A 16,544-nucleotide genomic window follows, 5' to 3' on the forward strand; every position below is an offset into this window, starting at 1 on the left:
TTTCAGCTGTTAAAGAATCATTGACTACAGATCTGCAAACAAGAAAAGAAAAGGATACTCCAAATGAAAACCGACAGAAATTAAGAATATTTTATCAGGTAAACATAGATGACCCTTCTTAAATTAATTATGAAATGTATTTGTTGTTTGTCAAACATGAATATTTTTTATTTTTATTTTATTTATTTATTTATTTGAGACAGGGTCTCACTTTGTTGCCCAGGCTGGAGTGCAGTGGTGCAATCTCAGCTCACTGCAACCTCTGCCTCTTGGGTTCAACCAGATTCTCACACCTCAGCCTCCCGAGTAACTGATTAGAAGCACACGCCGTCACTCCCGGCTAATTTTTATAGTTTTTATGGAGACGAGGTTTTACTATGTTGCCCAGGCTTATCTTGAGCTCCAAGCGATTCATTTGACAGTGTCTACCTTGGCCTCCCAAAATGCTGGGATTAACAGGCACGAGTGACCTCGCCTCGCTGGGTATATTTAATTGAAGAGAATATCTCTAATTTGATTTTCCTTTTAAATTTTTAAAACTATTTTTAGAAGTGATGTTTAAACAAAATATCTTGTTATGCATAAATTGGAGATTTGCTTTTTTTTTTTTTAATTGTTTTTAGTTTCTCTATAACAACAATACAAGGCAACAAACTGAAGCAAGAGATGACCTGCATTGCCCTTGGTGCACTCTGAACTGCCGCAAACTTTATAGTTTACTCAAGCATCTTAAACTCTGCCATAGCAGATTTATCTTCAACTATGTTGTGAGTAATTTTTCATATTTTCTCAATTTGTATTAAGGACATCTCTTGTACCCCACAAATATATACACCTGTGTACCCACAAGAATTTTAAAAATTAAAAAAGGGAAAAAATACGCATTAAGTACAAGACAGCTTGACTTTCAAAAATTGCTCTTTGTATAAAAATAACAAATTTCTGTATTTGATAGATTGCTGTATATACGGATTACCGTGAATGATTCAGAGTTGACATGTATTTGGAATTATAATTAATGTTTGTGTAGTGTGTCTTAAGTGACTCACAAAATCCTCAACCAACTCTTTGAATTAAATAATTTTCTTATTCTTGCTCAACCAAGAAATAAATGACATAGTTAAGATTTTAACACATTTTGTTGACCCCAGGTCTTCTGACTGCCTGTTTTACCATGCTGGTGTGCCTGGCCTATTTTAGTTTTCTAAATATTAAGAACCCACAGATTCTTTAATTAAATTGGAGGGATATTTAGGATAGGATAATTAATATTTTTTTGACATTTTTGTTGCAGTATCATCCAAAAGGTGCTAGGATAGATGTTTCTATCAATGAGTGTTATGATGGCTCCTATGCAGGAAATCCTCAGGATATTCATCGCCAACCTGGATTTGCTTTTAGTCGCAACGGACCAGTTAAGAGAACACCTATCACACACATTCTTGTGTGCAGGTCGGTAAAAAGGGCATATACCAAAAGTTTAAGCTCTGATTTTTACTGATGTTGGAGGAAGAAAGGAGCCAGACAAAGCTACTAGTTAGGTGGAAATTATTTTTCAGTATTAGGTGTCTGTGGGGTTGTTAACTGCTTTATAACACTTGATAGCTCCTATTTCTACAGAGGTTTTCTCACTTTTTCTTTGAACTTTATCCTTAAGTTTTAATAATGTTAATGTCACTACTGCTGCAGTGGTTAGTGAGATTAAAGAATTTTGTCAGTAGAAGTTTCTGGAGAATTGCTTGAACCTGGGAGGTTGAAGTTGCAGTGAGCCGAGGTCACGCCATTGCGCTGCAGCCTGGCAACAAAAGCAAAACTTCATCTCAAATAATAATAATAGTAATAAATAAAATTACAAAGGGGAATTTTTAATCTTAGTAAAACTGAAAAAAATTTTAAGGCAGGTGTATGTAACCAGTGTTAGGACTTGTCTGCTTTGTGAATATACATGAGTTAGAATATACAATTTTGACATGTAGAATTTTATATGCATATTCCTATCTGAATGAGCCCTATCTAGCACTTCATTTCTTTTTCCTCCTTTTTAACTATAAATTTTCACACACAGAAAGATAGTTTTAAAACTGTGTTTGAATTAATATGTAATAGGTTTGATTTACATTATGTACCGAAAGAAAATAACTATTGGGGCTGTGCCTCTAATACTGTTGTTTTGTGGTTAGTTTTATAAAATGGTGATGTTGCAGATTATCAGAGATCTCAACTCCTAGTCGTAAGGTTAGATGGTATACATGTAGAGACCATAAATCAACATTTATTTCTTTTCATTAGGCCAAAACGAACAAAAGCAAGCATGTCTGAATTTCTTGAATCTGAAGATGGAGAAGTAGAACAGCAAAGAACATATAGTAGTGGCCATAATCGTCTGTATTTCCATAGTGATACCTGCTTACCTCTCCGTCCACAAGAAATGGAAGTAGATAGTGAAGATGAAAAGGATCCTGAATGGCTAAGAGAAAAAACCATTACAGTAATTATTATTACCATCTTTATTGGCAATTGTCTTGAAATATTAATTTGTTTTGAAAATTGCTTAATATGGGCCGGGCGCGGTGGCTCAAGCCTGTAGTCCCAGCACTTTGGGAGGCCGAGACGGGTGGATCACGAGGTCAGGAGATCGAGACCATCCTGGCTAACACGGTGAAACCCCGTCTCTACTAAAAAAATACGAAAAACTAGCCGGGCGCGGTGGCAGGCGCCTGTAGTCCCAACTGCTCGGGAGGCTGAGGCAGGAGAATGGCGTAAACCTGGGAGGCGGAGCTTGCAGTGAGCTGAGATCCGGCCACTGCACTCCAGCCTGGGCGGTAGAGCGAGACTCCGTCTCAAAAAAAAAAAAAAAAAAAAAAAAAAAAAAAGAAAATTGCTTAATATGAACTAGACTTTCAGTGTAAAGGAACTCTTTTTTTAAAAAATTAAGGAATCCAGAAACGTACAATTTTTTAAATTGTCACTTTAAAAGTTAACCAAGTTAGGTTGGGGGTGGTCGCTCATCCCTGTAATCCTAGCACTTTTGGAGGCAGTCAGATTGCCTGAGTTCAGGAGTTCAAGACCAGTCGACAACATGGCGAAACCCGGTCTCTACTAAAAATACAAAAAATTAGCTGGGTATGGTGGCACGCACTTGTAGTCCCAGCTACTCAGGAGGCTGAGGCAGGAGAGTCGCTTAACCCCAGGAGGTGGAAGTTGCAGTGAGCCAGGATTATACCACTGCACTCCAGCCTGGGTGATAGAGCGAGACCCTGTCTCAAAACAAAAAAGTTACCAAGTTAAAGGGAAGATGGATTTTCTTCAAGTCAATTTGTATTGTGTGTTTTCATTTCTATATTTATAGGTAATCGTAATTTAACCTTTCCCTTTTCATTTATTTGCTTGCTTATTTATTTATTTATTTTCTGAGACAGAGTCTCCTCTGTCGCCCAGGCTGGAGTGGAGTGGCATGATCTCGGCTCACTGCAAGCTCCACCTCCCGGGATCACGCCATTCTCCTGCCTCAGCCTTCCGAGTAGCTGGGACTACAAGCGCCTGCCACCACGCCCGGCTACTTTTTTGTATTTTTTTTTTAGTAGAGACGGGGTTTCACCGTGTTAGCCAGGATGGTCTTGATCTCTTGACTTTGTGATCCGCCCACCTCGGCCTCTCCAAGTGCTGGGATTACAGGCGTGAGCCACCGCACCCGGCTACCTTTCCCTTTTTAAATGATGGCAGGTGTGCGGGCTCACACCTGTAATCCCAACACTTTGGTAAGGTGAGTTGGGCTGATCACCTGAGGTCAGGAGTTTGAGACCAGCCTCGCCAACATGGCAAACCCCTTCTCTACTAATAGAAAATACAACAGTTAGCTGGGCATGGTAGCATCTGCTTGTGATCGCAGCTGCTCGGGAGGCTGAGACAGGAGAATCGCTTGAACCCGGAAGGTCAAGGTTTAAGTGAGCTGAGTGCCACTGTACTTCAGCCTGGGCGACACAGCAAGACTCTGTCTCTAAATAAATGAATAAAATACAATAAAATGACTACTTAAATAGAAGTCAATTTTTTTTTTTTTTTTTTTTTTGAGACGGAGTCTCACGCTGTTGCCCAGGCTGGAGTGCAGTGGCGCGATCTCGGCTCACTGCAACCTCCGCCTCCCGGGTTCCCGCCATTCTCCTGCCTCAGCCTCCCGAGTAGCTGGGACTACAGGCGCCCGCCACCGCGCCCGGCTAATTTTTTGTATTTTTAGTAGAGACGGGGTTTCACTGTGGTCTCGATCTCCTGACCTTGTGATCCGCCCGCCTCGGCCTCCCAAAGTGCTGGGATTACAGGCTTGAGCCACCGCGCCCGGCCAATAGAAGTCAATTTTAAGAAATGTTACCACTTTGCTGTAAAATATGTTGTGGTATTTTTGGTTCCAAAACATTGTTTTTGACATACTCACAAGTTTTTCTTAAAGTATGTTACGGCCGGGCACGGTGGCTCAAGCCTGTAATCCCAGCACTTTGGGAGGCCGAGACGGGCGGATCACGAGGTCAGGAGATCAAGACCATCCTGGCTAACACGGTGAAACCCCATCTCTACTAAAAAATACAAAAAAAAACTAGCCAGGCGAGGCGGCGGGCGCCTGTAGTCCCAGCGACTCGGGAGGCTGAGGCAGGAGAATGGCGTAAACCCGGGAGGCGGAGCTTGCAGTGAGCTGAGATCCGGCCACTGCACTCCAGCCTGGGCGACAGAGCCAGACTCCCTCTCAAAAAAAAAAAAAAAAAAAAAAAAGTATGTTACATTTATTCTGTGTTTAATAGGTGTTTTTCGTTCTTTTCCCCAGCAAATTGAAGAATTTTCTGATGTTAATGAAGGAGAGAAAGAAGTGATGAAACTCTGGAATCTCCATGTCATGAAGCATGGGTAGGGTATTTCTAAATTAATTTAAGTATTTTATTCTTTATGGTCTTTTGCTGTTTTCCATTCTAGAAATCTAAAATTCAGTCATTGTATATGTGTCCCAAATCTTATTCTAGTTCAGTGTTTTTTGGTTTGGCAGGTTTTTTTTTAGGTACAAAGACGTTCCTTTTGGTATTATTTTTAACAGTGAATTAATATTATATTCGTTAGTATTAATAAAATCAGGGCAAAAACTGGGCCTTGTCTTTAGAACTTGTTGCAGAGATGTGAGTCATTGCAACATTATGTATCAGGGTTGTGATTCCATCACCTTTCAAGAGGAACAGACTGCTACAACCCTGGTGTCTGTAGAAAATGGTGTCATCATTATAGACCTTCCTCAGAAATCACTGGTGCCCATCCTAACTCTCGTAGTAGTGTTTCTCCCATGCTTGCAAACTCTATCAGGGTTGACTCATTCACACTCAAAACATCTTATAGAGCTGGGCGTGGTGGCTCACACCTGTAATCCCAGCACTCTGAGAGGCCAAGGTGGGTGGATCACGTGAGGTCAGAAGTTTGAGACCAACCTGGCCAATATGGTGAAACCCTGTCTCGGCTGGGCACGGTGGCTCAAGCCTGTAATCCCAGCACTTTGGGAGGCCGAGACGGGCAGATCACGAGGTCAGGAGATCGAGACCATCCTGGTGAACATGGTGAAACCCCGTCTCTACTAAAAAATACAAAAAACTAGCCGGGCGAGGTGGCGGTGCCTGTAGTCCCAGCTACTCGGGAGGCTGAGGCAGGAGAATGGCGTGAACCCGGGAGGCGGAGCTTGCAGTGAGCTGAGATCCGGCCACTGCAACTCCAGCCCCGGAGACAGAGCGAGACTCCGTCTCAAAAAAAAAAAAAAAAAAAAAGAAACCCTGTCTCCACTAAACATACAAAAATTAGCTGGGTGTGTTGTCACACACCTGTAATCCCACTTACTTGGGAGGCTGAGGCACTAGAATTGCTTGAAGAACCCGGAAAGTGGAAATTACAGTGAGCCAAGATTGCACCACTGCACTCCAGCCTGGGCAACAGAGTGAGACCCTGTCTCCAAAAAAAAAAAAAAAAAAAAAAAAAGCCACCTTGGTGGGACCCACGACCAGGGAGCAGCAGAAGGCAAGACAGAGCTGGAGGTTCATTTAATGACCCAATTTTCATGCCTTTTATTGCCATGTGTTACATGTCTGGAAATCCTGAATATTACCACAGTTATTACCACAATTTTTAACAATTGGTTAATTTTTCAGAATAAAACATGAGGCTTTTTGGATTTGTTTACCATTTCATAGAGGTGAAAGGAGAACAATTTTTGTTTCCTATTCCTTTGCAGCTAAAAGTATGTTCCTGGCTTGGTGTGGTGGCTCACACTTATAATGCTGGCATTTTAGGATGCCAAGGCAGGAGGATCACTGGAATTGAGGAACTAAAGACCAACCTGGGCAACATAGTGAGACCTTGTGTCTACTGAATTTTTTTTTTTTTTTTTTTTTTGAGACAGAGTCTCTCTCTGTCGCCCAGGCTGGAGTGCAGTGGTGCGATCTCGACTCACTGCAAGCACCGCCTCCCAGGTTCATGCCATTCGCCTGCCTCAGCCTCCCGAGCAGCTGGGACTACAGGCACCCGCCACCACGTCCAGCTAATTTTTTGTATTTTTGGTAGAGACGGGGTTTCACCGTGTTAGCCAGGATGGTCTCAATCTCCTGACCTCGTGATCCGCCCACCTCGGCCTCTCAAAGTGCTGGAATTACAGGCATAATTACCCGACCCACCCAAGTATTTTATGCTTTTTTTTTTTTTTTTTTTTTTTTTGAGACGGAGTCTGGCTCTGTCGCCCGGGCTGGAGTGCAGTGGCCGGATCTCAGCTCACTGAAAGCTCCGCATCCCAGGTTTACGCCATTCTCCTGCCTCAGCCTCCCGAGTAGCTGGGACTACAGGCGCCCGCCGCCTCGCCCGGCTATTTTTTTGTATTTTTTAGTAGAGATGGGGGTTTCACTGTGTTAGCCAGGATGGTCTCGATCTCCTGACCTCGTGATCCACCCATCTCGGCCTCCCAAAGTGCTGGGATTACAGGCTTGAGCCACCGCGCCCGGCCGTATTTTATGCTTTTAAGACTGCTTATGTAATTGAAGAACAGAAATTATATCTACTGTTCTAATGACACCTGTTTAAGCTTAACTTAGATTAAATCTCTTGAAATTTCTAAAATGGTAAGCTTGGCCGGGCGCGGTGGCTCAAGCCTGTAATCCCAGCACTTTGGGAGGCCGAGACGGGCGGATCACGAGGTCAGGAGATCAAGACCATCCTGGCTAACACGGTGAAACCCCGTCTCTACTAAAAAATACAAAAAACTAGCCGGGCGAGGTGGCGGGCGCCTGTAGTCCCAGCTACACGGGAGGCTGAGGCAGGAGAATGGCGTAAACCCGGGAGGCAGAGCTTGCAGTGAGCCGAGATCCGGCCACTGCACTCCAGCCCGGGCGACAGAGCGAGACTCCGTCTCACAAAAAAAATAAATAAATAAATAAAAATAAAATGGTAAGCTCATTCAGATGATTAAGGCTCAGTTTCTCTATAGTTTTACCGCTTCTTTTATCATCTTTTATTTACTGGAATTGGATATAGTCTTCTTATAATGGTTATCACTATTGCATTTGACAAAAATGCCTTGTATTGCTATTGATTTTCTGTTTTTATTAAATAGGTTTATTGCTGACAATCAAATGAATCATGCCTGTATGCTGTTTGTAGAAAATTATGGACAGAAAATAATTAAGAAGAATTTATGTCGAAACTTCATGCTTCATCTAGTCAGCATGCATGACTTTAATCTTATTAGCATAATGTCAATAGATAAAGCTGTTACCAAGCTCCGTGAAATGCAGCAAAAATTAGAAAAAGGGGAATCTGCTTCCCTTGCAAACGAAGAAATAACTGAAGAACAAAATGGGACAGCAAATGGATTTAGTGAAATTAACTCAAAAGAGAAAGCTTTGGAAACAGATAGCGTCTCAGGGGTTTCAAAACAGAGCAAAAAACAAAAACTCTGAAAAGATCTAACCCCATGTTATGGACAAACACTGAAATTACATTTTAGGGAATTCATCCTCTAAGAAGAATTATGTTTTTGTTTGTAATCATAGGTTCCAAACAGGCACTGTTAGATGAAGTAAATGATTTCAACAAGGATATTTGTATCAGGGTTCTACTTCACTTCATTATGCAGCATTACATGTATATCACTTTCATTGATATCATTAAAACATTCTCTAGTTTAAGCATGAAAAGCAATATTTCAAAGAAAGTATTTTTAAATTCAACAGTTGTCATCAAATATGTTGAATTGATAATCTAGAAATTATTTCATATATAAATTAGAATTTTTTTGCATTTATGACTGGCTGTTTTTCTACTTTGTAATTGTGAGACATTTTCTTGGGGAGGGAAAATTGGAATGGTTCCCTTTTTTAGAAATTGAAGCGGTCTTCATATATCAACTACAGAAAAGAAAAAAAATAGAAATTGAAGGATTTTTATGAAATTATATTGCATTACTATTTGCAGTCAAACTTAGATCCTTGTTTTTGAAATCATTTATCAATTCAGAATGAAAAATTATAATGTGAGATATTTTACATTACGTAAGTTCATTTTACAATTAAAAAATAGCACTTCTTCATCTTATGCCTGTTTGAGACGATAATAAATTTTCACATTGTTGACAGTGAAATGCCATGTTGGTTTATAAGATTACTGACCATTTTGTTTTCATGTGGATAATTTTAGTGCATTGCTCACTCAGTATGTTTTTTTTTTAACTTGAACATTTTGCTTGTTTTGGTTTTTCTTTTTTAATTAGATAATCACATGGAAAATTCAGCTGTTCGTATCTTTAAATTAGGATTGCAAACCAAGGGAAGAACACGCTTGAGATTTTAAAATGTCACTTATAAGGGGAGAAGTATTCTTAAAAAGTCAACCAGAAAACTGTTATGCCTTTTATTTCTTTGCAAGGATGTCTTTGTAATGTGTTTCATGAATAGAATATCCAATACAGATAAGCTGACTTGAATCATTTTGAGCAATTTTGCCCTGTGTTATATGTGTTTCATGCACATATTTGCAGTTGGATTTTCTCCAACAGAAAGTGGATTCACTACTGGCACATTAACAAGCACCAATAGGTTTTATTCCAACTCCGAGCACTGTGGTTGAGTAACATCACCTCAATTTTATATTATCCTTAAAGATATTGCATTTTCATATTCTTTATTTATAAAGGATCGATGCTGCTGTAAATACAGGTATTTTTAATTTTAAGATTTCATTCCACCACCATCAGATGCAGTTCCCTATTTTGTTTAATGAAGGGATATATAAGCTTTCTAATGGTGTCTTCAGAAATTTATAAAATGTAAATACTGATTTGATTGGTCTTTAAGATGTGTTTAACTGTGAGGCTATTTAACGAATAGTGTGGATGTGATTTGTCATCCAGTATTAAGTTCTTAGTCATTGATTTTTGTGTTTAAAAAAAAAATAGGAAAGAGGGAAACTGCAGCTTTCATTACAGATTCCTTGATTGGTAAGCTCTCCAAATGATGAGTTTTAGTAAACTCTGATTTTGCCTCTGGATAGTAGATCTCGAGCATTTATCTCGGGCTTTAATTTGCTAAAGCTGTGCACATATGTAAAAAAAAAAAAAAATAGATTATTTTAGGGGAGATGTAGGTGTAAAATTATTGCTTATGTCATTTCTTAAGCAGTTATGCTCTTAATGCTTAAAAGAAGGCTAGCATTGTTTGCACAAAAAGTTGGTGATTCCCTCCCCCAAATAGTAATAAAATTACTTCTGTTGAGTAAACTTTTTATGTCATCGTAAAAGCTGAAAAAATCCCTTTGTTTCTATTTATAAAAAAAAGTGCTTTTCTATATGTACCCTTGATAACAGATTTTGAAGAAATCATGTAAGATGATAAAGCATTTGAATGGTACAGTAGATGTAAAAAAAATTCAGTTTAAAAGAACATTTGTTTTTACATTAAATGTTTATTTGAAATCAAATGATTTTGTACATAAAGTTCAATAATATAAAAGCTGTATTCTGTTTTGGGGTTTTTTGTTATTATGCATTGTTAACATGTACATTAAAATTTTGGTTTAGATAGCATAGTAAGAATTCAGCCTCAGATGAGTCAGAGCTAATAAGAAATTAGGAAAATCTTAATGTGAAATCCTGCTTTCATCAGTTACAACTACTATGTCATTTATGGTATTACATAAATATTTAAAAACTTTTAGTTCAGAGTAATGTCAATTATTAGTCACCCACATAGCTACGCATCTTTGGTTGTGGGTTTTTTTCTTTTAAGTGAAAAAATTTATCTTGGTAATTAGAAAGCTCATAGAGGCCAGGTACGGTGGCTCACACCTGTAATCCCAACACTTCGGGAGGCTGAGGTGGGTGCATCACAAGGTCAGGAGGTCAAGACCAGCCTGGCCAACATAGTGAAACCCTGTCTCTACTAAAAATAAAAAAATTAGCTGGGCATGGTGGCATGCGCCTGTAATCCCAGCTACTCGGGAGTCTGAGGCAGGAGAATCGTTTGAAACCAGGAGGCAGAGGTTGTGAGCAGAGATCGCACCATTGTACTCCAGCCTGGGCAACAGAGCAAGACTCTGTCTCCAAAAGAGAAAAGAAAAAATTAGCTGAGTGTGGTGGTGCACACCTGTAGTCTCAGCTACTCCAGAGTCTGAGGAGAAGATCACTTCAGCCTGGGAGGTTGAGGCTGCTGTGAGCCATGTTCATGCCAGGCACTCCATCCTGGGTGACAGAGTGAGACTCTTGTCTCAAAAAAAAAAAAAAAAGTATACTGAATATTAGATACTGCTTCAGTAAATAATTTCTCAAATTATTTAAATACTGATTACTGAATGTGAAAGGAAATTTTTGAAAACTATTTTGGGGCCTGGCATACTGGCTCATGCCTGTAATTCCAGCACTTTGGGAGGCTGAGGTGGGAGGAGGTGTTTTGAGATCAGGCTAGGCAACATAGTGAGGAAACTCCATCTTTATTAAAATACAGGAAAATTGGCTGGGCGCGGTGGATCACCAAGGTCAGGAGTTCGAGACCAACTTGGCCTATATGGTGAAACTCCATCTCTACTAAAATTACAAAATCAGCCGGGCGTTGTGGCGGGCACCTGTAATCCCAGCTACTGGGGAGGCTGAGGCAGGAGAATCACTTGAACCCGGGAGGCGGAGGTTGTGGTGAGCCAAGATCGCATCACTGCACTCCAGCCTGGACAACAAGACTGAAACTCTGTCTCAAAAAAAAAAAAACAGAAAAAGCAGGAAAAGATGGATTAAGAACACAGACGGTTTCATCAAGATGGAAGTTGGCAGATGTCACTGTTAAGAAAAGGAGAAACAGACACTCAACACAGTTATGGCCGGAAAATAAATTGGTACAACCTCTAGAGAAAGCAATCTGGTGCTTTCTGTTAAAATCGCAATGCAGATAACCTTTGCCCTAGTAACTCAATTTTTAGGAATTTATCCTCCGTGTGAACTAGAATATAAAATGACAAATTGTCACCACTGTTAAAAATAGCAGATTAGACAAATCAGTAGGGGACTGGTTAAATTATCATACATCCATGTAAGTGTACAGTATACTATTTAGCAATTTTTAAAAGGATCAGAAAGGGCTGGGTGCAGTGGCTGTAATTGCAGCACATTGGTAGCCCTACGGGTGGATCATTTGGGGCTGGGAGTTCCAGACCAGCTTGGCCAACTTATCAAAACCCTGCCTCTACTAGAAATATCAAAAATTAGCCGGGCATGGTGGTGCATACCTGAAATCTTAGCTACTTGGGAGGCTGAGGCAGGAGAATCACTGGAACCTGGGAGGTGCACTGCATTGCAGCCTGGGCAACAGAGGGAGACTCTCAAAAAACAAACAGACACAGTGAAAAGCCTCCCTCCCATTTGTCCTTTTCTCCAATTCACTGTCCTCCATAAAAGCAACTGTTTCTGTGTATACTTTTAGATATACTCTACAACTCAAATATGGGTATTTTTCAATTTTTAACAAAAATGGTAGTATGCCATAAATTATTCTGTACTGTACTTCTGTTTTGGTGTTCCACATTGACATCAGTTCACAGAACCCTTTTCTGGTCCTTTTTTTTTTTTTTTTTTTTTCGCTTTTGGTGCTGCTGGGCAAGGCTGGAATGCAGTGGCACAACCTTGGCTCACTGCAACCTCCACCTCCCAAGCTCAAGCGATTCTCCTGTCTTAGCCTCCCCAGTGAGATTATAGGCACCCACCACCACGCCCGGCTAATTTTTGTATTTTTAGTAGAGACAGAGTTTCACCATGTTGGACAGGCTGGTCTCGAACTCCTGACCTCAAGTGATCCACCTGCCTCGGCCTCCCAAAGTGCCTGAATTACAGGTGTGAGCCACTGTGCTGGGCTCACTCAGTTTATATTTTCTGCTTGTTAAAGTTATAGTATGTTGCTCCTAGTATAATTATACCACATACCATGTTAAAGCAGACATCGATGTTTTCCCCTGTTAGCAGTAAAAAAAGAAAGAAAAAAAGCCCTGATTAAATTCATCTATTCATCTAAAGATGAAATTATATGTAGTCTTCCCTTCAACAAACAACTACCAGGGTATGCCAGAACTTAAGTTCACAGTATGCACTCTGGTGTGTGTGTGCGTTTTTTTGGGGAAAAAAAATTATGTAGACCGGGCACAGTGGGTCACACCTGTAATCCCAGTACTTTGGGGGGCTGAGGTGAGTATCCACCTGAGGTCAGGAGTTCAAGACCAGCCTGGCCAACATAATGGAACCCTATCTCTACTAAAAATACAAAAATTAGCCGGGCATGGTGGTGGGCACCTGTAATCCCAGCTACTTGGGAGGCTGTGGCAGGGATAATTACTTGAACCTGGCAGGTGGAGGTTGCAGTGAGCCAACATTGCGCCACTGCACTCCAGCCTAGGTGACAGATGGAGACTCCGTTTCAATATATATATATATACACACACACACAGAGATAGAGTGAGTCTCGCTATGTTGTTCAGGCTGGGCTCAAACTCCTGGGCTCCAGCAGTCCTCCTGCCTCGACCTCCCTAAGTACTGGGATTGTAGGCATGAGCCACTGTACCTGGCTCAATCTGTTTTTTTTTTTTTTTTTTTTTTTTTTTTTTTTTTTTGAGACGGAGTCTCGCTCTGTCGCCTAGGCTGAAGTGCAGTGGCCGGATCTCAGCTCACTGCAAGCTCCACCTCCCGGGTCTACGCCATTCTCCTGCCTCAGCCTCCCGAGTAGCTGGGACTACAGGCGCCCGCCACCTCGCCTGGCTAGTTTTTTGTATTTTTTTAGTAGAGACGGGGTTTCACCGTGTTAGCCAGGCTAGTCTCGATCTCCTGACCTCGTGATCCGCCCGTCTCGGCCTCCCAGAGTGCTGGGATTACAGGCTTGAGCCACCGCGCCCGGCCCCCCTTTTTTTTTTTTTTGAGACGGAGTCTCGCTGTGTTGCCAGACTGGAGTGCAGTGGCGGGATCTTGGCTCACTGCAACCTCCGCCTCCCGAGTTCAAGTGATTCTCCTGCCTCAGCCTTTCAAGTAGCTGGGACTCTAGGCGCACGCTAGCACGCCCAGCTAATTTTTGTATTTTTAGTAGAGACGGGGTTTCACCATGTTGGCCAGGATGGCCTCAATCTCCTGACCTCGTGATCTGACCTCCTTGGCCTTCCAAAGTGCTGGCATTACAGACATGAGCCACCGCTCCCAGCCCCACTCTGGTATTCTTAGTAGGTGCCCAAGATCCATTGATTTTTTTTTTTTTTTTTTTTTTTTTTTTTGAGAGGGAGTCTCGCTCTGTCGCCCAGGCTGGGATGCAGTGGCCGGATCTCAGCTCACTGCAAGCTCCGCCTCCCGGGTTCACGCCATTCTCCTGCCTCAGCCTCCCGAGTAGCTGGGACTACAGGCGCCCGCCACCTCGCCCGGCTAGTTATTTTTTTGTATTTTTTAGTTGAGATGGGGTTTCACCTTGTTAGCCAGGATGGTCTCGATCTCCTGACCTCGTGATCCGCCCGTCTCGGCCTCCCAAAGTGCTGGGATTACAGGCTTGAGCTACCGCGCCCGGCTTTTTTTTTTTTTTTTTTTTTTTTGGTGAGATGCAGTTTTGCTCTTACTGCCCAGGCTGGAGTGCAATGGCATGATCTTGGCTCACCGCAACCTCCACCTCCTGGGTTCAAGCGATTCCCCTGCCTCAACCTCCCGAGTAGGTGGGATTACAGGCGCACACCACTACACCCAGCTAATTTTTGTATTTTTAGTGGAGATGGGGTTTCACCATGTTGGCCAGGATGGCCTCGATCTTCTGACCTCGTGATCCACCCGTCTCGGCCTCTCAAAGTGCTGGGATTACAGGCATGAGCCACTGTGCCTGGCCCCAAGATCCAATTTCTAGAGGAACGTATGTTCCTACTAGTGTAAGGTTGATTTATACAGGGTAAAAATTCACTAAAATTCTTACTCAAAGTAAGATTGTTACTTAAACGTCTACTGGGATGAATCATTTTATAAAGCTGGTTCTAGAAAACAGGATTTATCTCCTGGATTATTGGTTGTTGTTTTTTTCTTTTTATTGTAAATCCATTTTTTGTTTGTTTGTTTGTTTGAGACGGAGTTTCACTCTTGTTGCCCAGGCTGGGGTGCGATGGTGCAGTCTTGGCTCACTGCAACCTCCAACTCCCGGGTTCAAGCAATTCTCCTCTCAGCCCTCCGAGTAGCTAGAATTACAGACGCATGCCACCACGCCCAACTAATTTTTGTATGTTTATTAGAGAGGGGGTTTCATCATATTAGTCAGGTTGGTCTCAAACTCCTGACCCCGGGTGATACACCCGCCTCGGCCTCTCAAAGTGCTATGATTATAGGCTTAAGCCACTGGGCCCGGTCTTGTTGATCCATTTTTATCTGCTGTCTTTTCCACTTGTCAGAGTTCCAACCAGGGGCCGCCTGTAGGTGCCCTAACTCCTGGAATAATATTTATGTCCAAGCTACTACATCATTTTCCTTTTTTTTTTTTTTTTTTTTTCTTTTCCTTTTTTTTTAATTTGATTTTTTTGAGACGGAGTCTCGCTTTGTCGCCCAAGTTGGAGTGCAGTTGCACGGTCTCCGCTCACTGCAAGCTCCGCCTCCTGGGTTCACGCCATTCTCCTGTCTCAGACTCCTGAGTAGCTCGGACTACAGGCACCCGCCACCGCGCCTGGCTAATTTTTTTTTTTTTTTTTTTTTTTTTTTGTAGTATTTTTAGTAGAGAGAGGGTTTCACCGTGTTAGCCAGGATGGTCTTGATCTCCTGACCTCGTGATCCTACTACCTTGGCCTCCCAAAGTGTTGGGATTACAGGCGTGAGCCACGGCGCCCAGCTTTTTTTTTTTGTTTTTTTTTTTGTTTTTTTTTTTGAGACGGAGTCTTAGGCTGTTGCCCAGGCTGGAGTGCAGTGGCACGATCTCGGCTCACTGCAAGCTCCGCCTCCTGGGTTCACGCCATTCTCCTGCCTCAGCCTCCTGAGTAGCTAGGACTACAGGCACCCGCCACCGCGCCCGGCTAATTTTTTGTATTTTTAGTAGAGACGGGGTTTCACTGTGGTCTCGATCTCCTGACCTTGTGATCCGCCCGCCTCGGCCTCCCAAAGTGCTGGGATTACAGGCTTGAGCCACCGCGCCCGGCTTTTTTTTTTTTTCTTGAGACAGGGTCTCGCTCTGTCGCCAGGCTGGAGTGGAGTGCAGTGGTGCGATTTCAGCTCAGTGCAACCTGCAACTCCCTGGTTCAAGTGATTCTCCTGCCTCAGCCTCGCGAGTAGCTGTGATTACAGGCACACACCACCACGCCCAAGTGATTTTTTTTTTTTTTTGAGACGGGAGTTTCGTTCTTGTTGCCCAGGGTGGTGTGCAATGACATGATCTCGGCTCACCGCAACCTCCGCCTCCCAGGTTCAAGCGATTCTCCTGCCTCAGCCTCCCGAGTTGCTGGGATTACAGGCGCTTGCCACCATGCCCGGCTAATTTTGTATTTTTAGTTGAGATGGGGTTTCTCCATGTTGGTCAGGCTGTTCTTGGACTCCTGACCTCAAGTGATCCGCCTGCCTCGGCCTCCCAAAGTGCTGGGATTACAGGCGTGAGCCACTGCACTTGCCCCCACGCCCAGGTAATTTTTGTATTTTTAGTAGAGAGATGGTTTCACCATGTTGGCCAGAATGGTCTTGATCTCCTGACCTTGTGATCTGCCCACCTCGACCTCCCAAAGTGCTGGGATTACAGGTGTGAGCCACTGCACCTGGCCTGCCATCCTTTTTCGTAACCCAAATAGCTTCTACCTGTTCTTCTAGTGTGCTATCACTAGTAGCCATTCTTCTGTTCAGCTATTGAATATCTGTGCCAACACTTTTCCCAAGCACTAGGAATGGGAAGCTGTGTAAGACTAAGATCCTGCTTCAAGGATTCTCCCAGTGTTTATAGGTCAAAACAGGAGTCATTTACATCTTCCTTCTTTCCCTATTATAAGCATATATCCCTTTGGTAGACTTGCTACTCCAGAGAAAAGGT

At 42.5% G+C, this 16,544-nt stretch overlaps 1 protein-coding gene across 3 annotated transcripts in view; it reads left to right on the forward strand.

Moving 5' to 3' along the window:
• Nucleotides 1-10,010, forward strand: part of SUZ12 (SUZ12 polycomb repressive complex 2 subunit) — a 69,619-nt gene extending 59,609 nt beyond the window's left edge. For all 3 annotated transcript variants that reach the window (XM_077970747.1, XM_015119017.3, XM_015119018.3), the window contains 6 exons: nt 7-98; nt 624-767; nt 1,295-1,452; nt 2,290-2,488; nt 4,814-4,893; nt 7,619-10,010. In XM_077970747.1, the coding sequence (XP_077826873.1) occupies nt 7-98; nt 624-767; nt 1,295-1,452; nt 2,290-2,488; nt 4,814-4,893; nt 7,619-7,964 (1,019 nt within the window). In that variant the 3' untranslated portion in view covers nt 7,965-10,010. The remainder of the gene's footprint in view (nt 1-6; nt 99-623; nt 768-1,294; nt 1,453-2,289; nt 2,489-4,813; nt 4,894-7,618) is intronic.
• The last annotated feature ends 6,534 nt before the right edge of the window (nt 10,011-16,544 follow it).

The sequence above is a fragment of the Macaca mulatta genome, chromosome 16 (assembly GCF_049350105.2).
Source record: "Macaca mulatta isolate MMU2019108-1 chromosome 16, T2T-MMU8v2.0, whole genome shotgun sequence".
NCBI classification, from domain to species: domain Eukaryota; kingdom Metazoa; phylum Chordata; class Mammalia; order Primates; family Cercopithecidae; genus Macaca; species Macaca mulatta.